This window comes from Bos javanicus, chromosome 12 (assembly GCF_032452875.1).
Source record: "Bos javanicus breed banteng chromosome 12, ARS-OSU_banteng_1.0, whole genome shotgun sequence".
Taxonomy (NCBI): Eukaryota; Metazoa; Chordata; class Mammalia; order Artiodactyla; family Bovidae; genus Bos; species Bos javanicus.
The window spans coordinates 34,007,889-34,033,597 of record NC_083879.1 but is presented as its reverse complement, the minus strand read 5'-3'; the positions used below and the strand labels follow the sequence as shown (position 1 = coordinate 34,033,597).

General features: G+C 46.1%; 2 protein-coding genes across 3 annotated transcripts in view; both read right to left on the bottom strand.

The window, feature by feature from the left end:
- Positions 1-12,377, bottom strand: part of SPATA13 (spermatogenesis associated 13) — a 289,978-nt gene extending 277,601 nt beyond the window's left edge. The window contains exon 1 of the mRNA XM_061434945.1: positions 12,083-12,377. The gene's annotated coding sequence lies outside the window, so the exon portion shown is untranslated. The remainder of the gene's footprint in view (positions 1-12,082) is intronic.
- Positions 12,378-14,598: 2,221 nt separating this feature from the next.
- AMER2 (APC membrane recruitment protein 2) lies at positions 14,599-24,994 on the bottom strand. 2 transcript variants are annotated; one of them, XM_061434944.1, is made up of 2 exons: positions 23,866-24,994; positions 14,599-23,550 (listed from the first exon to the last, which is right to left on the bottom strand). In XM_061434944.1, the coding sequence occupies exons 1-2, from the start codon at positions 24,584-24,586 to the stop codon at positions 22,673-22,675; spliced, it is 1,599 nt and encodes a 532-aa protein (XP_061290928.1). In that variant the 5' UTR covers positions 24,587-24,994; the 3' UTR covers positions 14,599-22,672. The 2 variants fall into 2 exon arrangements, with proteins under 2 accessions (XP_061290928.1, XP_061290927.1); XM_061434943.1 differs by having other exon boundaries at positions 14,599-24,994.
- Between the last annotated feature and the right edge of the window lie 715 nt (positions 24,995-25,709).

Genomic DNA, 25,709 nt, shown 5'->3' with positions numbered 1-25,709 from the left:
TATGCTACCGGTATCTGGTGGGTGAGGGCATCAGACAGTGAACAGGACAGGCCCTGCCACCAAAAACTGTCCAGCCCCAAGTGCTGCTGAGCTGGGAGGTCCAAGACCTTGTATCCAGAGGTATATGCTCACAGATGAAATGGCATTTTTTATTAAGTGGGGAAAAAAATGTTGTTGGAGGCACCTATGCAAAAAGTGCACTTGTGGACAAATTCTCTGAAAAGAAAACCAAGACCAGTTATCGGAAGAACAAGATCTCCGGTGACTTTTCTTGATTTTAAAATCTTCCTATAAGGTTGTTTGGGCAATAAATAAAAAAGAAGAAGAAATGAATTATTCTAGAGTGCGGCACAAGATTCAGCTGATATTTAAAGATACTCAGACTTGGAGACTCAATGACATTCAGACTCTCTTCTTTCAATCAGTGGGTCAGTTTGTCCCCACCCCACACACACTAAGAGACACCAACATTGGCAGGGGATAAGGTGAGAAAGTCCATCCAGGTGAAAACAACTTAAGTAGGGTTTTTTTATTCATTTAATTTTTACATCACTGTTCATTAAACCAGAAAATGACAGTGATTGCCATGACTGGTTAGGTCCATTTGGACAAAAATTTTCTGGTTTGAGTGGTTTTTCCTTTAAAAAATATATTTTTTCCCCAGAAACTGTTTTGTCCTGTAAGTCATTAAAAACTGTCAAACCAATCTGTGTAAAACAGAACCTAAGAAATTTAGTAGCTCAGAGGGGGAAAGTAAGCACTTAAAATCCCTTCCACATTACAGACAGACAGCATCCATAATCAGAAAAGGAAAAGTAACAGGACCTTGATAGTGAAGTGGCTGAACATGAGAAGATGTTATTAAATCGAGGTGAAAAAAGATTCCTACGTATAACACAAAACGTTAATCAGGGCAAGATATTGAAAAGTCCCATTCATTTGAGGCCACAGAATGGCTTAGATCTCCAAATACTATTAAAGAACCAGTTACATCCCATGTTTCTTGTTAGCCAAATACATGAGACTCGGTAACTGCTTTCAGCCACTTGCAGCGTGTTGCGTGAATTTACATGTGATTTACATACATTCTTCTGCAGGCAGATTATGTTTTTCATAAGCCTGAACTTTTCATTATTTTTTCTCAAAGAAAAGAATCCATTGACTAATGGTGTGGATGTCTTTCAGCTGTTAGTTGTAGCAGCTTTTGTCGTTCTGCCTCTAACTGCTGGATATCAGCAAGCTCCTGAATTGCCCTTTTATTTACTAACACTGATCAAGGCAAGGTAACATGACACTCCAACCTTTAATCTTTGAGATGGTTCTATAGGATAGGGCTGAGCTTAGTTCCCCAGCAAAAAACACCAAAGTTATGAAATTATACACTGTATTATGAAAGAGGAATTTTGTCTTGACAAAAATTAGCTTTCAGGCAGTATTCCGTAATGGGTACAGTTAATTTGATCTGCTCATTCTACCCTGTCTAGTCTTGCAGTCTTGCAGAAATAATCTATTTATTTATTCATTGATTCATTTTTGCACTACACAAATGCTTCTGGGAAGAACACACACATACAATACACACACACACACACACACACAGAGTACTTGATGTGATAAAATTGAGGGAAAAGACTTAGGCCAGGGAGAGATTAGAACACAGAATTCAAGCCATGCAATGCTATGGAGCTCCCAGTGTGGGCTAAAAATTTGGTGCCAGACTTCTCAGCAGCCAAAGCAAAAATCATACTCCAATTATTACAAGATTCACAGAAAAAAAAGCAGTTGTTCAGAAGTAGAGTGTTTCTTGACTATGAAAACTGAAAGAACATTCTTGTTGTGCCTCATAATGGCAATTTCTTGAGAGATTTGTCAAATAATAGTAACACTTGTGTCTTCTGTCTCATTACTGTCTGCACTTATCTGTACTGTTTCCAAAACAGGGTAATAGAACACAATTTTGAAAAAACACTGCCCTAGAGAAACCCACATATGTACCTAAGAGATTTGTTGCAAAGAAACAAAATAAATGTTCATCATTAAGAGAATGCAGAAATAAACTTTTATAGCCATACATGGGAATATAATACATAAGTTGAAATAAATGAGTTAGTTCTACATCATCAACATGAAGTCTCAAAAATATTGAATCTTAAAAAGCAAGTTGGAATATGATACATACACTTTGTCTCCTTGAGTAATACTAGATAGTGACTATGCTGCTGCTGCTGCTGCTAAGTCACTTCAGTCGTGTCCAACTCTGTGCGACCCCATAGATGGCAGCCCACCAGGCTCCCCCGTCCCTGGGATTCTCCAGGCAAGAACACTGGAGTGGATTGCCATTTCCTTCTCCAATGCATGAAAGTGAAAAGTGAAAGCGAAGTCGCTCAGTCGTGTCCGACTCTTCGCGAAACCATGGACTGTAGCCTACCAGGCTCCTCCGTCCATGGGATCTTCCAGGCAAGAGTGCTGGAGTGGAGTGCCATCGCCTTCTCTGAGATAGTGACTATAGACACATATAATTAACAAAAACATATAAACTTGGGTGGGAGGACACAGAATAATTTCAGGATAGTAATTTCCTTAAGGGCACAGAGAGAAGGATGTGGTGGCAATGAAACTGAACGCCATGTGGCGGGCAGGACAGCAGGCTGTTCCTCCTGCACCTCTAAGGCTCTCTTTAAACACAGATATGACACAAACATGGAAAACTAATTAACGGTCTAAAATGGTTGTGGGCACTTCAGTGTCTGTTACATTTTTCTCTGAACTTTTCTGTGTATTGAAATTTTTAATACACAAAATTTTAATTTATGTTTAAACATAAAAAATTCAAAGAGTGAAAGTGAAGTTTGAGGACAGAATTTGAGGGATGGGATCTACCATGAACTTTCTTCTGGGTATTAAAAGTATTGGAGCAGAGGGCAGTCTTGTCAGAGCTGTGCTCTAGGAAAGATTGTTCTACCATCCACATGGGAGTGATATGAAGGAGGAGGGCTGGAGGCAAAGAGATCTGCTTGGGAGTTATTGAAAAATGCCCACTATAAGAGATAGTGTGCAACCTATCACATTAGTTAGGAAACATACACATATTTGCTTAAAGTAGGTAAAGCATCATGCTCTCACTCTTTCTATGATCCATACTTAATTCCACTCTTATCCTTTGATGTCACAGTCTCAAAGTTATTCCACAGGGATTATGGAACATTCACTGTCCCATTTTACCACCAGGATCAATGTTTCTTGACTTAGCTGTAGATCTTTGAAAGAGAAGACTTCGTTATTGTAGGGAGTGAATGAGAAAAAATGAGACTAAGGGTAGAGAGGGAATCAAGAATCTAGAAACATATTTGCTGTGATTAAAAATACCCTAAGGGGAGCAACATAAAATTAAAACTGAAAGCAGAGTTTGTGGGAATTACATGCCAATTCACTGGTGGCCCAGCTATTTTAAGCACTGGCTTTGTTAGGTGTGATTAACACGAGCACATCAAATCCAAGAAGGACTCATCCCAACACCCCCTGTTCCTCCTTGTTTGGGGATCATTCCAAAGCATGCCACTACACTTTCCCCAGGAGTAAATGTGCCTGCACAGAAAGCCTTGAGCCATGTCTGCTCCAGTCTGATCTGTTTGTGCCCAAAACAAGGCCCTCCATGAGCAGGTCGGGAATTTCCCATGAGTCAGTGCACTGTTGCTGACACAGATCACTTTATTAATACATCCTGGTAGAAGTGTCTGCAGTGGGTGTATTTCTACCAACATTTCTGCTTTCTCCCCTCAAACTCCAAGTGCTGCTAAAAAAAAAAAAAAAAAGTCTCATTACAGTGCCAATGGACTCAACTGTGTATTTGTGCTATCTAACCTCAGGGCCCTTGCACAATCCTTTAATTCATATTTCAGTCCCCTCTTCTGGGCCCCCACTGGCTGTTTCAGACTGTAGGTCATCTGAAGTTCCTCCCACTCTCTGGTCCTGAGAGCAGAAGGCTTCCCTTTCCCTTTACTAAGGACATAGGAGCCCTCTTTGTGCTAAAGCGGGCTCACCCGTACTTCACACTGATCACCTGCCTCCTCGGCATCAGCCTTCTGCTCTTCCTACCCCTCTGAGGATTTGGTTTGACGTGGCTCTTGCAGTCTTTAGGGCTGGAACACAGGACCCAGAACTGACTCTTTTTCATGCTGAAACCCCTCAGCCACATGACTGGATCAGAGGCGGTCACATGTCCTGGGGGCTGGCCAATCAGAGCCATTCAAATCCCTAGGCACAGCGATGGGTTCAAGGATGAGCTCAAGATCTGAACTGGCCTATTCCAGGCCAACACAGGACTGAGGCTGGACTTCCAGGAGGAAACCTCTCCTCTTGCCCTGTGCTTGATCCCAAGAGGAGGAACAAGGGACTGTCAACTGTACTGAGAATTGGAGCCAACATAAAGGAGGGAGGGAAAGAAGCCAGCTCTGATGGCCTTGTCTGAAGTCCTGATGCAGCCCTACCTGGGACTTGTTTTTTTTTTTTTTTACTTTATATTGGAGTATAGTTGATTATCAAAGTTGTGTTAGTTTCAGGTGTCTAACAATGTGACTCAGTTTTACACATACACAAACTGACCAGCAGCTTTCCTTTCCACCTGAGCAGGGTTTCCTGTCCCTGTAGTTAGACAGGCCTGACTGGTCCAGCTGATCCAGGGCTCCCCCCACTCCCCAAGGCAGCCCCTGCCCTTCCTCTCCAGGCTCCGCACCCCCTCCTATTCACCCTCAGCAGGCACCTGCCGCCTCCTCCTCGGAGAAGAGAAAGCACCAGGCACAAAGAAGGAAGAAAATGAAGAATAAAGGAAGGGAGAGAGAGAAATGGAGAGAGACAGAGGGAGGGGGAGGGAGGGAGTAAGGGAGGGAGGATACAGAAAAGAAATGAAAATCACTCCCCTTCTTCCTGAAGATCAAGCTATCACCCCTTTCCTTCACTTCACTTCACATACTTGTTTCAAGAACATTCTGTACCCCCTCCCTTCTCATCCTCCATTCACTCCTCAGCCTGCTGCAATTAGGATTCTGCTCCTACTTTCCCGACATGGCCAAGTTCAGTGACCTAATTCCAACATCTCTCTACTCTGGAACAGTGATTCTGCTGATTTATCCTCCTCAGAATGGCCCCTCCAACAGCACCCTCCCCCCTACCCCAGAGATCTCACTGTTTCTCTCTAGGGCTCCCTCCTCCTCTCTCCACCCCTAAAGCCAACAGGGCAAAGGCTTTTAGGGATGACAAACCTGCTGAAAATTGGACAGAATCTATGGTTTTCTTTCCCTAGAAATGTGTGCTTCACACAGTATTGGTCAAGGTTGTTAGAAACAAACAAAGGGTCTTCTTGGGCTAGTTTATTTATTTTTTTTTTTTGGAGCCTCTTCACCCAGCTTTGGGTAGCTGGGTCGAAGCAGCTCGGTTCCCAAGGCAGCAGCGGCCGCCCCCGCCCACTCGCTGGTCGGGCTAGTTTAATCAGAAAGACTTTCCTAAGAGGTCAGAGTTCCCATAAGGGTTGGGAGGGAGAAACTTCAGGAACCTGAAGCCACACCCCGAACCCCTTTGCCTTTGCCTGGGAAGAAGGAAGGCTTACAGACGGAAAGCCAACACCAAGTTGCTGGCACGAAATTGCCACCATCTCTGGCAGGGACTGTGCCGGCAAGGGGGCGTCTGCCCACCACTCTACGCTCATGTCACTCTGTCCCAGATTAATCACTTGTAAGGCTCACGGGGCCCCAAAGGTGACCCAGTTTCTCATCAAGTTTGTTACAGCTCCTCTCACTGGCAGCACCTGAATCTCAACCAGAATCCAGGCTTCAACTGGGAGCAGGAAACGTTTCCATCATCCCAGCTCTGCGCAGGAGGAGGGGCTGGTGGGGGAGTATTGGCTCATCAAGCGCCTGGAGCCCATGTGTGTGTACACGCAACACCCAAAGACCAGTTTGAGAACCACATTTTAACTGTTAATGCTTCCTAGTGCCTTAGTCAGGATCCTTTTTTTGGTTACAAGAGTCAGATCATTATTGAAATCAACTTGAGTAAGAGAGGGGATTTATTGGCTCAGTCACAGAGCGAGCTTGGTCACACTGTGTCTGTGAACTTGGGCACCAGAATTGCTCACTCACTCAGGTCTCTGTCACCTCTCCACCGTGCTTCCCCATGTATCTCTCCAGTAGGAACTCCCTGCCACAAATAGGAGATCTCTTCCCATGTCCCCAGCACCAGAGCAACCCTGGCAGACAAGGAGCCCCTTTCCCCAGTAGTTTTAGCAGAAGACTTAGGGTGATACCTCAAAGGACCAGGGAGCCAGGCACTCCTCCTGCACCAACCATGCAACCAGGGACTGCTGAGCTCCTGAGGAGCTTGTCTGGGCAGTGCGTCCAGCCCTGGTTCCAGAATGTGGGGCTGTCTCTTTTTGAACAAGTCAGACTGATGGGAGGGCGTGGAAGTGCTCCCCCAGAAAACAGTACATTGTTACCAAAGTGGGGAGAGCAATGCTGGGAAGGCTAATTCAAGGGCTGTCCATCACACCAGAATTCTGTCTCCCGCCTCCTGGTCCACATTCCTTCTGGATAACCTCAACTACTTCTGTGATTTCGAGTGCTGCCTTGATGGAGGACCTGCTTCTCTGATCATTTTCATCCGAAATTCAAGTCACTGAAGGATACTGTCCAGTCCACAAGGGATTTTTGAGAAGGAGAAGGCACTGTGGTTTCCTTTTTGGTCTAAGACAACAATAAACAACACCCAGAAATGACTCCCACCACTTCTGATCCTCTGCTGGAAATGGGATTACATGTATTCACTAGTGGATAATCCAGTTCACCTTGTCAAAAGGGTGGACATGGGTGTTTTTGTCCATATTTTAAAAATATATTTATTACTGCTTCTCTAGGAACAGAACTCATTTTTTAGATTTATTTATTTATTTTTGGTTTCACTGGGTCTTCACTGCTGTGCACGGGCTTTCTCTAATTGCGGTGAACAGGGGCTACTCTCCAGCTACAGTGTGCAGGCTTCTCATTGCAGTGGCTTCTCCTGTTGTGGTGCATGGGCTCCAGGCAGTCAGGCTTCAGTAGCTGTGGCCTGTGGGCTCAGTGGTTGTGGTTCCCGGGCTCTAGAGCACAGGCTCAGTAGTTGTGGTGCACAGGGTTAGTTGCTCCATGGTATGTGAGATTTTTCCCAGATCAGGGATTGGACCTGTGTCTCCTGTATTGGCAGGCAGGCTCTTTACTGCTGAGCCACCAGGGAAGCCCCAGGAACAGAACTCTTAATCCTTGAGATCTTCTATTGAAATATTTAGTCATTTCTCTCACTTAAAAACGTATTAAACTTGTGTGTTTATTTGTGTTCACTGTTACTCATCACACGAGAATCTGCTAAGATTTATGGTGTTGGGGATGTTACAATCTAACAGTTCATGGGGGAGGGAACAATATTAATGGATTTTTCTGATATGAAATAGAGTGGATAACTGAAATTATAGAGACTTTGAGTTTCCCTAAAATATGAGTTACTCTCACCTGAGTCTGGGCATCTCCTGACTGAGGATAGCTGGACCCCATGCTTTTCCCTTCGAAGCCCCTATAGAAAATGACAACCTGTCCATGCTACTGTCGGGGAGGAAGTAGGGAGAGCCTGAGGACAACCACAGGGGACTTGGTAAAAAAAAAAAAAAAAATTACATTTTCATCATATTATACAGTTATGCCAAAAAAATAAGATAGGAAGTATCAGGGAAAATATGTAACTCTGATTTTCTATAAAACTTTTCTATAAAATTTCTTCAAGAACTTAGCTGAGAAAGTCCAGGTTGCTCTCCTGGATGTGGTTTGTATCTTTCAGGGTTTCAGCCTTACTTGGCTCCACATTTCTTTTCAAACCCATGACAGTCACCATCAGGGAGAAAATGTGTTCATGCAGATGGGTGATAAAAAATTGAAAACCATTTTGCAAAGCTTTCAAACATTTATAACGGTTGAGATTAGATTTTAAAAGTCAAGAGTTCAGCCTTTTCTTTCATGATGGAAGTTCTCAGAAGAAGAGCAAGTGGATTTTGAACCCAATTGGACTTTTTGACACTAACAACTTTGAAATGTAGAAGCTCTCTTTTGCTTGTCTCGTGGGTGTGAAAGCATTCATGCTGGGGGCAGTCACTCTGTGGAAAGTGTCCTCAGTCAGAAACAGACAGAAGCACTCTAGGTGGGTGGACAGACAGCACTGGGCCCACCTGGTCTCCTCTACCCCAAATCTGACTGCACCCTGGGCTGTAGAGCCCAGCTCCCTGCCCTTTCCAGTCCAGAAATGCCACTGCATAGCTCCACCCTTTGTCCATCAAATGGGCAGCAGGTGACTGAGCCTGGGTCACCTTGCCTGCTCTTTCTATCATGGCAGGGAGCCCAGGTTTTCTCATCCACCCTCAGACCTGCGGGTACCATATGATGATGCCATGACCCCCATCCTCTGCCCCAGCCACACTCTACAGACCTCCAAACCAGAGTCTGGTGAGTCACTCCAGACACTGCCAGGCTGCCCAAGGGCTGAGGGGATCTGGTCCTCCCAGTGGACCTCTGAGGACTATCCAGTTAAAGCCATAAGCAATAAATCTTTAAAGGCTCAGAGAAAGTCTCCTAAAATTAACTCAGCATCAAGCATAGCTGTTAGATCAACTAGGTATATAAGCTATAAGACCATAGTATCAATTTTTATTTCTTTTATTATAGATAACATAATAAAAATAACTTTTGATAAGGTTTTATTTGGGGCTGATAGAATTGAGGCTTTCTTTTAATTGTGTCCTTGCAATGCTGCAGTCCACTTCTGACAACTGAGCAATTTTGTGCTCTTTCTCTGCTCACCAACCAGGAGGCTATACCAAGAAGCCCCAGTGTCCAGGGATTTGACTGGGGGCTCATTACACAGGTGATTCAGTCATTGGCCACATGGTTGAACTCAGTCTCTAGCCCCTTCCCCTCCATGGAAGTCAGGAGGGTAGCTCATATCATGGGGCTCAGAGCCCCAACCCCCCAGTCACGTGGCCAGTCTTTCTGGGTGATCAGTCCCCATGCTGAGTCAGCTCATTACATAAACTCAGGTGCAGCTGGAAGACCCACCGTGAACAACAAAGACACTCTTATCACTCGGGAAATTCCAAGGATTTCAAGGCTATCTCCCATAAAGGAACAAAAACTAGGCATGTTCTTTATACAACAATCCCTGACTACACTAGTTTATCAGCACAACTCTCAGGACAAGCCTCCCAGATAAAGCAGACAGTACATTGATTTTTCCCTAAAGGAGAACAAATGAATTGTTGAGAAGGTGATTCTGGGTTAAAGATCAGTAGGCAAGAAGGTTATTAAGAGAACAAAAAGCAAAGAGGATAGTAAGAAAGAAGGAAAGATTTCAACCAAAAACAATCTGAAAAGAAGAGATCCATTAGAAGATACAAGTCCTTGGAATGGGGAAACTTACACCTTGGGGAAAGGTGGAGCCAAGTAGGGTTTCATCTGTTACTGCTGTTTAAAGACCTATAGGTGGAGGGGGATTACTGTTGGGAGGTCAGGACTCTCTGAAGCAAAATTCTCGGCTTGGACTTGCCAGTGGATGGGTCCCCCACTGAGAAGAAACTCTAGGACACACACCAACCAGACACATCCTGGTGAGTGTGGCATCAGGCCAAGAGTAAGACACTCTTGGTGAGTGTGGCATCAGGCCAAGAGTAAGACAATATGTGACAGGAGGCTTGTGAAATGCAGTCCCGTGGGCAGAAGAAAGATTTAGACACTTGTTAAGAAGCACCTTGCCATCTGGAAATAAGTACGTGACATAGATCGATGAGGAATTGGTGTCTTCCAGGAAACACTGAGGGGCTAGCTGCTAACAAAGAAAGATCTTTCTAGATTCTCACTCAGTTCTTGTGTGCCCAAGTGGAGGGCCTGGGAGATGAGCAAAGACAAGAAGCAAAGGTGTCAAATGTATAGGTTCTCATTTTCTTTCAAAGTGAGAAGCTTGAGAAATAACCTTCAGTTCAGTTCAGTCGCTCAGTCGTGTCCGACTCTTTGCGACCCCATAAACTGCAGCACACCAGGCCCCCTGTCCATCACCAACTCCCGGAGTTTACCCAAACTCATGTCCATTGAGTCGGTGATACCATCCAACCATCTCATCTGTCATTCCCTTCTCCTCCTGCCCTCAATCTTTCCCAGCATCAGGTTCTGTTCAAATGAGTCAGCTCTTTGCATCAGGTGGCCAAAGTATTGGAGTTTCAGCTTCAATATCAGTCCTTCCAATGAACACCCAGGACTGATCTCCTTTAGGATGGACTGGTTAGACCTCCTTGCAGTCCAAGGGACTCTCAAGAGTCTTCTCCAACACCACAGTTCAAAAGCATCAATTCTTCGGTGCTCAGCTTTCTTTATAGTCGAACTCTCACATCCATACATGACTACTGGAAAAACCATAGTCTTGACTAGATGGACTTTTGTTGACAAAGTAATGTCTCTGCTTTTTAATATGCTGTCTAGGTTGTCATAACTTTCCTTCCGAGGAGTAAGTGTCTTTTAATTTCATGGCTGCAGTCACCATCTGCAGTGATTTTGGAGCCCCCAAAAATAAAGTCTGACACTGTTTCCAGTTACCCCATCTATTTGCCATGAAGTGATAGGACCAGATGCCATGACCTTAGTTTTCTGAATGTTGAGTTTTAAGCCAACTTTTTCACTCTCCTCTTTCACTTTCATCAAGAGGCTCTTTAGTCCTTGCTGCTACTGCTGCTAAGTCGCTTCAGTCGTGTCCGACTCTGTGCGGCCACAGAGACGGCAGTCCACTAGGCTCCCCCGTCCCTGGGATTCTCCAGGCAAGAACACTGGAGTGGGTTGCCATTTCCTCCTCCAATGCAGGAAAGTGAAAAGTGAAAGTGAAGTCACTCAGTCATGTCGGACTCTTAGTGACCCCATGGACTGCAGCCTACCAGGCTCCTCCGTCCAAGGGATTTTCCAGGCAAGAGTACTGGAGTGGGGTGCCATTGCCTTCTCCATCTTTAGTCCTTACATTTGTGTAATTCTGTACAGACCATTTCCCTGAAGTTGGAGACCTTAATTGTGTCTATTTGGCATAATCTTCACTAAGTAGTAATTGCTTCCCAATGTCTGGACATTTGGCAGCTGTGTTACCAAAACACCAAAGGGCTTCCCCAGTGGCTTAGTGGCAAAGAACCCACCTGCCAATGCAGAAGACATAAGAGATGCAGGTTCAACCCCTGGGTCAGGCAGATCCCCTGGAGGGGGCAAGGCAAGCCACTTCAGTACCCTTGCCTGGAGAACCCCGTGGATAGAGAAACCTGACTGGCTGCAGTCCATAGGGTTGCAAAGAATCAGACACAACTGAGTGACTAACATACACACAACCCTGTTTTACCCAAACGCCTGTCCATGTGCCCCATGCACAGTGAGGCCAAACCATTCCAAAACATGAGGAGTTGGGTGCCTGTGCCTGAAAAAGCCCAAACTCCCCAAAAGCTTTCACCAAAGCCCTTTTCTAGGAAAGGTGAGGGAGGGGCATGATTGTTATAAACCCCTTGCTATCCAATCCTTTATTCTTGAGGTCAGATCATGGTCAGGTAACCAAATGTTAGTCCCTGTTTGGACAAGAAAAAGCCAGGTCCCAAGCACAGCTGCTGCCCTCCCAGGTCCCAGTCCTGACTGAGAGGAGGAAGAGCTCAGCTGGCAGCTCCCTCAGGGCAAGGTCCCCAGACCCTGCCAGCTGTCACCCCTGAGGGAGACAGGCTCCCAACCCAACAGGCCCTCGGACTCCTCAGGCAGCCATATAGTGGAGGCCAGGTCCAGAAGGATGCATGCTTATGTCTATGCTGTGAGGTGGCAGAGGCAGGGATGGGGAAAGAGTAAGCACTTCAGGGTCTGGGCCCCGGTCAGAGGGCGGCCCTGGTGAGGGCTCTGGAGCCCCGCAGAACACAGCCCCCAACCTGTTTCCTGGGCTGCCCCAGCTCACCTGCTAGCCCTAGGCCAGGTGAACCAGAAGGACCCCAGGAAGAACGCTGGGGTCCGCCTCTTACCTCACTCTCCTCTTGAGGACCACTGTTCCACTGACGGTTGACAGAATGGGCTGCTAACAGTCGCTCCTAGACAGGTGGTTGCCCGTGGGAGGGGCTACTGCAGCTGCAACCAATGGCTGAGCAGGACCACTAACGGTTGCTTCTTGACAGTTGGTTGCCCGTGGGAGGGGCCCTGAAGCTCCAACCAATGGTTGAGCAGGACCACTAAGAGTCCTTAGGTAACCATTGTCTGGTAATGGGGAGGGGGTTTGTAAAGTCAAGCACCAAAATCCACAGTGCTAAGTAAGGTCTGGGCACCACCATCCTCTATGCCGGCTGGAGACTCAACATTTGTGTATGGGTACTCAGTCAGTCAGTCAGTCATGTCCGACTGTTTGTGACCCAACATTTAGATAACTGTCTTGACCACCATGGGTCTGGTCACGGCTCTTGAGGCTGCCAACTCAGCAACCATCCTTGATGTCCTCCACAAAGACAAGGTGTCGTCCCTGAATCTCTCCTAAACACACGTAGGCTTTTCATTTCAGAGCAATGTGTCTCAGAATAACACACTCAGACCTCTCTCCTTCTCGGCAGGCTTCACTCTCTTCATCAATTAAAGCAAGTTCTCTGTTCAAGAAAAGTTCAACTCCAACCCATCAAGTTTTAATTTTTATAAATGTCCCTTTTAGAAAAACAGAACGAGCTAAATTAACATATACAAAAATATGTATTATGTCTTTGACACGTGCCTTTCTGAAAGTTAATCATGGTACAACTACAGTGTAGATTAAATCTCATTACCCTCCTTTTATAGAGCAGGAAACTGTGGCTCAGAGAAGTTCAGCAAACTGCCTGAATTCACACAGCTGGTAACTGTCCAAAGTGAAAGTGAAAGTTTCTCAGTCATGTCCGACTCTTTCCACCCCATGGAGGTAGCCCACCGGGCTCCTCTGTCCGTGGGGACTCTCCACACCAGAATACTGGAGCGGGTAGCTGGTCCCTCCTCCAGGGGATCTTCCCAACCCAAGGATCAAACCCAGGTTTCCAGCATTGCAGGCGGATTCTTTACTGTCTGAGTCACCAGGGAAGCCTGGAGTTCAAATTGGATTCTGTTTGATTCCCAAACTCTGTCTCTTTTTACCAACCTCACCACCTCAGAGACTTTAGGAAAGGCACAGCATCCCTGGGCTTTAGTTTACTTATTTCCTCACGAAAGAGGAATTTGGTTTGTTCTTGCGAGGTGCCTTCTGTTTGAATTCTGGGAAAAGCAGAAAGAGGAGGGTCGAGGACAGCTGGGAGAAGGGGGAGCAGACAGGGCGGCGAGATTTAGTGAGTCTCAGGTCTCACTGTTTATGGCTTTGTGTCCACTTACTGTGACTCTTCTTTGTGACGAATCACAGCTCCCTTTGGAAGTGTATGCTCATTGTGTTCTATAGATAAATTTGAGTTTTTCTTCTTATTTAAGAGAAATGTAAGCAACTGCAGTATGGACAAGCCCATTCTAAGAGAAGTAGACTTTCAGACAATCTAGGCAGACTTGAATTCTTATTTTTCAAACAAAGTGGTGCAACCTCATTATTCATCACATTAAGTTTCAGAAGTCCTTGGATTTGAATTACTAGTCAGATTCTGTGAAAACATACCCCTCAAACAAAACTGAAAACAGCTCTTCAGAAAGATTCTAATTCGCTATTGCCTACAGTCACACGCAGCAGGTGAGTCCAGCTCACAGGGGATTATAAGGAACAGAGATTTTCCTAGTAAAGGCTCAGAAATCAGATCACAGTTAGAATAACAAACAAGTTTTCCAAAGGCATTTGCTCAAGCCAAACAGTAACTTTTCACCTGTTCACAAAGTGTAGAAAGAAATACGGGCCTCCTGTTGGTCAAACGTACACACTACACTTAGCACACATGCACCACACACCCCACACACATACACCACACACACAAACTGCACCCACACGACACACACATCACACACCACACACACACCACACACATTCACTACATACACACACCATACACACCTCACACACTTCACTCATATCACACACACCACACACACTACACACACACCTCACATACACCTCACACATATACACTACATACACACACCTCACACATACTATACACACCACACACACACCACACACATTCACTACATACACACACCATACACACCTCACACACTTCACTCATATCACAAACACCACACACACTACACAAACACTACACACACACCTCACATACACCTCACACATATACACTACATACACACACCTCACACATACTATACACACCACACACACACCACACACTGCACACACAACACACACACACTACACACACTACATACACACCCATCGTACACATAACACACATACCATACACACTTCACACACACCACACACACACCACCACACATACTCCCATCACATGGTCATTATTGTCATCACTAGTATAAACTCTAAAAATTAAGAGAGAGTGGAAATAAAATTTATCCCGGAAAAATAACCACCAAAGAATTCATGTTTAATGTAAAGAAGCAACAAAATTTATTGACTGAATTAAACACATTTAAAATGGCAGTGCTGTACTTTCATTTTAAGATGTTTGAATGAAGAAAAGTGCTATTAGTCCAAGCTTCCTACGTTCATTAAGAGTGACTATCAAAACCAGCAACATGCACAGTGGTACATTTGCACGAAATGGAATTATATCAACAAATATACAAAATACCCAAAATAAAATATTTACAGGTTTAAAAATATAAACATTGGTTCATCTATCCCATTAAACCATTGGAGAGGAGAAAAAGAAAAGACCCTATTGTTATTTAGAATCCTTTTTAAAAACAAGTTTTAAAAACATAGAGTAATTTTAGGAGACAATTTCTGATGTTGGGGGAGTTTAACATTCTATTATAAAAATAATATCTATAAACCTACTAACAACTTTCCTCCTGTGCACAAAAATAATACAGCCAAAAGCTTGTCCTCAGAGATATGTTTGACTTTCAGGAAAACTAATTTTAGAAATATGGAGTTTCTTATTTGGATTTTCTTTGTCTTTATTTTCAACAACCTGCAATTCCCTATATTACACCGAGATATTTTCTATAAATAACTTGGGCAAAACTGAAGTTAGCAATGAGCATGGTATGTAGCTGGAGTCCATTAAAAGATGACAGGAATTTATTTTGTCTATAACATCTAAACCATTTCCCCTGATATTCTTGGAAAAAAATACCACCATCTGATCCTTCATGTTCATCTAAATGTATACAATGTTAGACATTATTTTGTTAGAGTTTTTCCTCTTCTATTTAGAAATAACTCTATAGTGGGGCATATTTGAGAAGGTTTACTAATTCCTCCAGGCATCCTGGGTCCATTTCATTTTATGACATGATAACGAGTCTTTCCTGTGTGTCAATTTAATGCCCCTGTGTCATTTGATCAGTTATTTTTAGTATTTTTTTTTAGTGTATTAGGTAGGGATCTGAGAAAATTTATTATGCCTCTAACAACCAGTGACCTAGGTTATGTTTTATTAAAAATGATCTCACATAGAGCAGAAAGTTACTCTACCTAATTATTGAATAACTTCCAAAAATTACCCCAGTTTACTATTCAACACAATGATCACCTGTGATTAAATTCTTTCACTGCTTCTCATTAAAAAAGCATTTCATCAAGCGTGGGCAGCCCATATATGAATAAAATAATCTCTTTAATTGTGACAGTGATGCATTTCAAAATGATTTTCCCTAAACACTGACACTTGCAACTTCACAGAATCAGAGTGAAAGAAAACAGGTTGTAACCTGCCAAATTCACTATTGAAATTGCTTTTCTTGGTTTTCATTATTGACAAAGCAGTCATCAGATTAATGCAGACCTGCTAGCATGCAGTAATTGGTGGATATGGCCTAAATTTTTGACTGGCCAAGTGAGGAAAAAAAAAAACAACCCTGCTAGCTCCAAGATCTTCCTTTCAGACATGTGTGTACAAAGGCCATCAAATAATTAAAAAAAAAAAAAATCAAGTCCACTTTTAACTGAAACAGTCATCCTTTTAATGATATCCACCATCATAAAAATCTGGTTTGACTCTTGTAGTTCAGAATTTTGATCAGTTTCTTAACTAAATCATACATAAATTTAATCAGATGTCTAAAAGAGACTTATAATTAAAGCACAAGCAATAGAGTTAGATTTCTGGTCCAGAGTCTGTCAGGGGCTCGCTAAATTGCTGCCATTTTCCAAAAGGAAAAGGTATTTTACCTTTTCCTCCTCCATAGAACAGAACCAAGCCCCACCTTGCCTGATTCTTGTGGACAGAATGTCAATGAAAACAGAGCACCATCTCAGCTCACAATAAATGCACAGCATAGGTTTAGACTTAGAGGTGTGCATGAAATATTAGTTGAATGAAAGAACAAATTAGAAAATCCAGGCCAGCGTTCAATGACCAGAGACAGAACGTGGGATGTACTACTTTCGAAAGAGCCAGGAGTTTGTCTCTGCAATTCAGAATCATGTTGAGGTGGGCGTCACTCCACCAGCTACTAGTTCAACAAACAACACAGGATACCCAGAACCAGCCTAGACTGGGCTTAAGGTAGAAAAACAAGTGAAACGTGCTCAGCATGACTGAAATCCTATCAGAGCAGAAGTATCACCATGACAACAGAAGAGAGGTCTGTCTACACTTTTGAAGTTAATCCCAAGAAGGTGCGGATCCCTCCCAAGCAAGGAGGATTGTCTGACTCTAAATGGTACCCAGCAGCAGCCTTCCCCCAGAATGATGCTGAATACCACCATTTTGGACACAAAACCCATTCTCAACTGCATGACATGCATGAGCTCTTTCTCTATTGAAAGTGAGCTGTTGACGAGATTTAGCAGTTCTTAGCGCTTGTATTACTGTAAACCATTAAAGAGTGTCTATCCTTGTCCTGGGTGAAGAGAGAAAAAGAGAGGTATGGATGGAATGAATGGGATAGAAGTAAACCAAAAGGATGAATTAGATATGCTCTGTGAGGGAGGTAATATCTCTTAACCCACATGGCTGTGAGAGGACTGAGTAAATATTTATAAAGCTCCTGGAAGGAGTTGGCATGAAGTAAGTACTTGACAAATGTTAATTGTTTGTATAATTACTATTTTTATTTTTAGAGAAATACGTGTGTGCGTGCTAAGTTGCTTCATTCGTGTCTGACTCTTTAAGACCCTCTGGACTGTAGCCTGCCAGGCTCCTCTGTCCATGGGATTCTCCAGGCAATAACACCAGAGTGGGTTGCCAGGCCCTCTTCCAGGAAATCTTCCCAACCCAGGGATTAAACCTGCGTCTCTTATGTCTCCTGCACTGGCAGGTGGGTTCTTTACCACTAGCGCCACCTGGAAAGCCCTTTTAGAAGAATATGTTTGACTTAATCCATACTGCCCTTGTTCAGTCTCACTGCATTCTGCTCCAACCCACAGACTATCAGCAAAATAAATAAATAAAAGTATAAATGAAATAAAGGTGTTTCTAATGAATATTAAGAATGTCTGATTCCAGTACAGCTATGTGTGAACTCCGAACTGAATGGGTTTTTATTAAGCACGAGATCCAGTATAAGCCCCTTGAATATGTGTTGCATTGAGTTAAAGTAAATATAAAAATCAGATGTGCCCACTTTGAATTCTGGAGGCTTATTGGCTATTTTAACCTTTTGTTTTTCAGTTTGAGAAAGAATTGCTTTCCATAATCATGAAATGATCATTCTGAATCAGTCCTTAGAAACATTGTCTGGGGAGATAACTTTCCTCAGAAGTGGCTAGTGTTGCAACAAATTGTCTCCTCTCCATGGTCCTCACAGTGAAAAGGCTGTGAGAGGCAATGCACGGAGGCCTTCAGACAACCTTCAGAGCAGGACAGGGTCTGCCTTGAGGAGGGACCACATGCCCAAATCACCTTCAACAACTATTAATAAATGCTGGCCTCTGGTTTTCCCACCTGAGAAACCAGGCTGCCCTGTTAGTCTCTGGCTCCTAAACTCCTTTTAAATATTTGTGCATACAAAATTGAAGACTCCTAAATAAGAACTGTGCTGTTCATCCCTCAGTCTGCCTGGCTAGTGGAAGGGAAGCAAGAATTGGGCAGGGGTATTTCAGTTTCTCCTCTTATTTCACCCAGGTACTTCTAATGGGCCATCCTCAATCACATATGAATGTGAGAGCTGAACCATAAAGAAGGCTGAGCACCAAAGAATTGATGCTTTCCAACTGTGGTGATGGAGAAGACTCTTGAGAGTCCCTTGGGCAGCAAGGAGATCAAACCAGTCAATTCTAAAGGAAATCAACCTTGAATATTCATTGGAAGGACTGATGCTGAAGCTGAAGCTCCAATACTTTGGCCACCTGATGTGAAGAGCTGACTCACTGGAAATGTGTCTGGTGCTGGGAAAGACTGAGGGTGGGAGGAGAAGGGGGTGACAGAGGATGAGATGGTTGGATGGCATCACTGACTCAGTCAACATGAGTTTGAGCAAGCTCTGGGAGGTAATGACGGATAAGGAAGCCTGGTGTCCTGCAGTCCATGGGGTCGCAAAGAGTCATACATGACTGAGCGACTGAACAACAACAGCAGTGGTAGGAAAAAACAGGTAACTGTGATGCTTTTTCCTTATGCTTAATGGTGTAAGATTCTTGGATTAATTTTTTATCAGTGATAAGGGGAGCTGAGTATACATGTGAATGTAGAAGGCAAGCACAGGGGGCCACATCCACATAGTCTTAATGTAAGAGAGAAATCTAGAATGTGAGGGAGGACCAAGCTCCACTGTGCAAGTGTCAAAACAGGCGAACACGGTGAACAGCATCCCAGTACTGCTCCCTGAGGTCACCACGGAAACAGGATAGAAACCAAAGGAGAGATCAGAAAGCTCGCAAAGCAGTCTCTTCAGCCAAAATTAACTGTAAAAGGTTGCTGAAAATTAATCTGACAAAGAAAGTAAATAACAGAAACTCAAAGTTCAGCCAAAGACACCGCCAACCCTAATACCATCTTTCTACTCTGACAACTGTGAAGGTAAAGGGTTATGTGAATATTCATGCAAGTGCCAATACCTGAAAACTATTTCTGAGATTAATGAATAAACCCTTAAACTCCTGAGTTATCACTTTCATAGACATCACACAATTTGTATTTAAATAGGCAGATAATTTGTGGGAAATGGAGCTAAAGGAAGTCTTTAATGTTCTACATTCCATTGTTGTTATTAGATGACATAATGCAAATCTATTTCCTCTAGCGATGATTCAAAATGCTCTAGGGCTAATGGAAGCAAGAAAACCTTAGTAAGAAGCACAGGGGTTCGAACCACACTGCCTAGGTAACACAGATGCTGAAGTCAGGCTGTCTTTGTGCCAAGTTGTTAAAATGACTGATAAATGGAGGGGCAACAATTGATTTGGACCTAGAGGATGAGACGGTTGGATGACATCACCAACTCAGTGGACATGAGTTTGAGCAAACTCCAGGAGACAGTGAAGGACAGGGGAGCCTGGCACGATGCAATCCATGGGGTGGCAGAAAGTCAGACATGATTTAGCAAATGAAGAACAAAACAATTGATTTGACTTTTTCCTACAGAATTTGGCCAACTCTTTGACTAAAGGGTCTCAACCAACTATCTTAGCATCATAGATTCACAGGAAAGGTGTCAGCAGCCCATATCCAATCCTTTCCTTTAAAAAACAGCAACTATGGCCAAATTAGGTAAGAGCATTAATAATTACTGGAATGTACATCTACTAAAATTCTAGAATACAATCTCTATGAACATGACTAAGAGAAAGTAGCCCTTGGCACAAAAAGGCATGACAATCCCTTGTCTGTGGTTGGAAAAGGTTAAGACATAGCTCCCTACATTGGTCTTGATTTCCCATCAGTGACTGAGGCCATTTTATTCATTGCCTGAATCTTTCATTTGACTAGTGTGGATGGAATTCTTAAAGATAGTTTAAAAAAAAAGGAAAATATATGGGAAAATAACGGAAAAAAATAGTTTAAATCCTGTATAAATGGTTCACTGACAGGCAAGGGGAAATTAAGGTAAACTTTGCTGACATTTTTCTTTGCTAATAAAAGAAGACACAACACAGAGGTACAAATGTAGAAACAAGTCCCAAAACTGTGAAAGCAAAACTAGTTTGTTCCAGTACTTACAAAATAGATAAATAGGTTGTCCTCCTATTACAATATTCTCATCAGTCCTTCAGGGCTTTCTACCTTCCCTGTGCTACTGAACAAACAGAACTCTGTCAGGGATTCAGGCTGGGGAGACTATAACCCCTGCAAGAAGATGCACAGGAAGAAAATAAAGATCCTTTGTTTTACAGCTAGAAATAAAATTTATGTTCCCTCCCCTTCACTAGGGGGAAATGGACATATTTTGAGTCTAAGTAGTATGATCAGTGTTGAATCTAATTCAAATCCCTTTCTCAAGACAAAACTAATCTCTAAGACATCTCCAAGTTCATGGTGAACGCCTTTGTCTGTTGGTTGTGCACAGCTGAGTGCGTGAGCACGTGTGAGCTGCTTTATGAATTCCTGGTGGTGTATTCAGAGTGCTTAAGGCTATGTCAGCCTACGAGATCTCATCGACAGACATAGGAAATTAAATATTAAAACACTACTTTGAAATAACATTAAGGATCTGACACGACGCAAGAAAAGCCAGTAATCTGAATAATAAGTAAATTCAGTCAATCTCTACCACCTCTTCTAATGGAGTCATTGCAGGTTTAAAATGAGGAACAACCTGCTTTGTGCTATTGGCTAGGATTTTTATCCCTTTGATGTCTGTTTATTTTGTGACTTCTTTCATATTATTAAAATAGATCTTCATATACTTGCCTTATTCTTTCTTTTATAAAACAGAAAACAAACTTAACAAGCATGTACTATCAGTTCATTACTTAGGGAACCTCCCTGGAAAATGAGAGTTGGAGAGAAGCGTGCATGTCTTTTATGTGTGTGTGGTTTCACTTGAATACGAATCTCCCCGATACCATGAACCATCTCCTAGTAGAAGCTCTGATCTTTTGATTAAATACACTGAAATGTTTCAAAGAAGATATTTTATAACCATTAGACCCTAATAGCATTCTAGGAAAGACTTCAGTTTATCATTCAAACTATCGAGGCATATGGTAACCCTTTCTGAAATAAATGCTTCATCTAAAATAACAGAAAACACACATATAAGTAAACCACTTTTCAAAAATAATCTTGGCACACAATGTTAACGATACGTAAGTTTCCCAGTGTCATATTCTTAACATATGTGGCTCAGTCCTAAGACATAAAGAAGAAGTCAATGAAAAAACTACATTTTCTATTGTTTTTCTTTACGTGTTCCTCGTTTTGGACTCCTCATACTGAGACACGGTTGAATCTGAAATTTTTATAACCAAGGTAAAAATCTCTGAAAACCAGGGTCCAGGGTGAGAAACAGACTTTTACCCAAGACAAGGCATTCCTTTGGGACATCAACACAATAGATTTTTTTTTTCCCCTACACTGAAAGGCAGAGAACCCTTATAAAACAAAAAGAGAACTGCTTCTGTTTACAGTACATAAAAGAACATCCATGGTTTGGGAGCGGTTACGGTGTCTAGCTATAAAACCAGATTTTAAACTGGAGGTTACTGACAGATTATAAAAGGTTAACAGCTGGATAATCTGTAAAAGATGCGTTATCTACACATGAAAAGGTTACAGTTCATAAATGCTAAAACACTGTGTCTGTTGGCATTTAGTGAAATCTTGCCCTGGTCCTCATCTCTGCACTGGGTGGGGAAATAAAAAAAGAGAGAGAGAGGAAAAAAAAAAAACCCTGCTCTGCTGAGGTTTTTATTTCTCCCCAAACAAATGATCTAAATAAACCCACCAAACCCAAACTCTGTGATCATTTAGTGGTAGATATATATCTATTTGCGTACCTAGCAACTGAAAGTACAGCAGGTTTTCTGCCCATCAGTCCTGCCTCTGCTCATCGGGTAAGTACCTGGCTCTTTCAGCTTTGTAGGTGTTTCCCACACAGTGATACAGCAAAGGGTGTTTTTTTGTTTTTGTTTTTTTCTTTTTTCCCCTGGAAAGGAAAAGGAAAATAAGGAAGTAAAGTGTCAGGAAGAGGAGGGCTCCTCTCTGGTTCTTCAGATGGTTCCTGGAGGCCCGCTGGGTGGTGACACAGCCAAATATCATGGCATGATGCTTCCTTAGGTTGGGTTGTCTTATTTTCTGCAAAGGCAAGTAAAGGTGACTTCCGAACGTTCGGTGCAATAAAGAAAAAAAAGAAAGGGGGGGGGGCGGATTTTTAAAAAGGTTAAAAAAAGGGGAAAAAAGTGCTTGAAAAGAATCCTCAGGGAATTATCTGGAGGGGGAATCCCGTTGTGCAGCATTCCCCTGCCTGGGGGCAGAGCTCCTGGGTCCAGGCTCTGAGTGGAGACTGTCAGCAAGGCCTTTCTCTGGGGATGCAACATTTGTCCTAGCAGTTTCCAGACAAAGTTGTATTCCTCGACATGCGGCCCCTCCACCTCGGCCTCGGAGACCTCACAACTTTTTGGCACTATCGTGGCACGCCGCGGCCCGGAGGGTGGTCCCAGCCAAGCCCCGGCTGCTGACCCGGCGGACCAGCACCTTGGACACCGGGATTTTGGTTCTGGGCAGCTCGCTCCTGGCTGGTGGCTGGTGCACCACCGGGTGGCTGGATGGCAGGTTCGCCAGATGCTTGATGCTGACCGGGATCTTGGAGTCCTTCAGCAGGCTCCCCGGCGTTCGCAGGGGGCAGGTGATGGTGACCGGAGACACGGGCTTTAACCGGGACGAGCAGGATGTCTCCTCGCTGGCAGTGGGGGCGGCGGGCAGGGCCGCGGGGCTTCGATCCGGCTCGGCGGCGCAGGGCTCGTGGAGCGCGTCGCCGCTGTCGCTGTCCCTGGGGATGCCCGTCTTCCTCGCGCCGCCGTCCTCCTCCGGCCTGGGGGTGGCGGAATCCCAGTAGCCCTCGTCGCTGTTGGGGACGCCTTCCTGCGGCTCCTTGTCCGGGTGCTTGGGCTCTTCCTTCGGGGGGAGCTCCGTGGGGACCCGGTGAAGCCTCCGGCGCTTGACCGAGGACGCGTCCTTGGTCACCTCCGCACACCTGGCTTCTTTGGGGGTCTCTGGAGCCACCTGCGCGTCGGAAGCCGCCGCCGCCGGGGCCGCTCCTCCCTGGGGCCCCTCTCCCTGGTCCTCGGTCTGGGACAGCATGTCCCAGAACTCCTGCAGGTACGAGTCGTCCGCCTCGGCCGGGCTCGCCATCTCCTCCCCGCCTCCCTGGTAGGCCACCACGCCCGGCGGCTTTGTGGCGGGGCCCGGCTGGCCCGGCCCGGGGGCGTGCTTGGCACAGCCGGGCCCGGCCTCGTCCTCGGGGTCTGCGATAATATCTCCGCAGCCTGTAAGAGAGTCAAAGCTTTTCAGTGAAGTCACGTCAGAAAACATCAGACAAATACGATCGGCCGATGGGTCGGAGGGCGGATCGACCGAGGAAGGGTCGGGGGCGGCGGGCGCGCGGCCGCCTTTGGAATCTGCCCGGGGCACCGTCTCTGCCGGCGCAGCCCCGGGCCCCGCGGCGTCCTCGGCCGGCCGGCCCTCCCCGGCGCGCGGCTCGGGCTCGGGGGGCGCGCGGGGCCGCTCGGCGCGCCGCCCGGGCCCCGAGGCGCCCTCTCCCGGGGCGCAGGCCGGCTCGGGCTCCCCCGCCGCGGGCTCACCTGCTGGCTCTGGCTGGCGCGCGGCCGCGGGCGCCTCCTCCTTGACGCACTCCAGGCTGGCGGTGAGCGAGCCCGGCCGCGCCAGGCCGCCCGGAGCCCCCGCGCGCCCCGCCGGCGCCGAGTCCTGGGGCCGCCGGTCCTTCCTGCGCCAGCGCACGCCGCCCAGGAGCCCCCGCAGCCCCCGCTTTTGTCTGCCACCGGCCTTGCCCGCATCGGCCTGCTCCGCCCCGCCGCTCTCGGGCCGCCCGTTCTTCCGCAGGAGCGAGAAGAAGCTGTGAGACTTGGCCACCGAGCCGCCGGCCGCCGGGCCCGCGCCTCCCGGGGCCGCCCGGGGGGCCGCGGGGCCCGGCCGCGCCCCGTCCCCGCCGCCCGCGCGCGGCTCCTCGCGGCGGCCGCCCTCCAGCGCCAGAGCCTCGGCCAGCCCGTCGTGCGTCCGGCTGCGCACCAGCCCCGCCGGCCCCGCGCCCTTGCCGTCCCCTTTGTGTTTGACCCCGAAGATGCTGGGCATCGCGCCGCCCGGCTTCCTCTTCTTGAACAGTTTGAAGGCGGCCTTGTTGATCTTCCCCGACGGCGGCTCGGCGGCCGGCGGCTCGGCGGCGCGATCACAATGCAAGTCCATCTCTACCGCGAGGGTCCCGGCCGCGGCCCGCGCCTTCCTCCCGCAGCCCCCCGCGGCCGCGCGCCCGCCGCTGACAGCCGCGCCGCGCCCGCCCGTCTCCATGGCGACGCGAGCAGCCCAGCGTCAGCGCGGCCCCCGCCCGCCCGCGGTCACCCGCGCTCTGCATCCGCCTGCGGAGCGCGGAGAGGGCCGTCTCCCCTCCCGCCGGGGCTTATATAACGCCCTAACCCACTTCGCGGCCGGCTCGGCTTTGTGCTGCGGCTTTTCTGCGGCAGAGCCGCGAGCTGATTGCAGAAATTAAAGGCCAGTAATCTCGGAATGCAAATTCCATCCAGTCTCACCCACCTTCAGAATCCTCCTCCCGGCTCGCTCTTTCCAGAAGCCCAGTCCGAGGATCGAAACCCCCACATGGACAAAGAAAGCCACGCCAGCACAAAACGCGGATCTCTCCCATCAGCCATACTGGACTTCATGACTCTTCATGCCTTTCCCACACTCTTCATGTCCCTCTTTATCACGGAGGTACCAAGTCCGGCTGCCCAGGTGGCTCAGTGGTAAAGAATCCGCCTGCCAATGCAGGGCATACAGGTTCGATCCCTGGGTGGGGAAGATCCCCTGGAGGAGGAAATGGCAACCCACTCCAGTATTCTTGCCTGGAGAATCCCATGGACAGAGGAGCAGTCCATGGGGTCACAAAGAGTCAGACATGACTGAGCAACTGAACAACAAACCACTACCAAGCCCTCCAGGCACAGAGGGTATCTGTTTACATCCGTCTTGTCCAGTGTGGAGCACAGTCTCCCAGGGGATATGGAGTCTATGTTACTGCAGTTCTGATTCTTGCCCCAAAGGCATGGGCCATCAGTCAGATACCAAAAAGCAACTCTCTGCCATGCAAGTGCAAGTTCTGCGAGGTGGAAGTTGACTGGTCCGGTGGTACAACCTTGTCTTTTATCCTAGACTCCAGATACTGGGGCTGATGTCACAGAAGCCATTAGCCAGTCTGACCAAGCTAAGGATAGAGCACTCAGTTGAGACTCTCAAGCCTCCTCCACAGTGCTCCATGGAGTCCAGGCTCTGCCCTCTCCTTTTCCATCCAGCAGGGCCCAGGCATGACTCCTGCTGCTGCTGCCAGCCCTGTTCACCATCTCCCAGGGCTGGTCTGTAGTCACTTCCCCTATGGGGCGAGAAAAAGTCTGGCAGGGTCCCTGAGTACCATTTGGTC

Coding starts and splice junctions, on each gene's coding strand:
- AMER2 (XM_061434943.1), bottom strand. CDS start 24,586: ATGGAGACGGGCGGGCGCGGCGCGGCTGTCAGCGGCGGGCGCGCGGCC.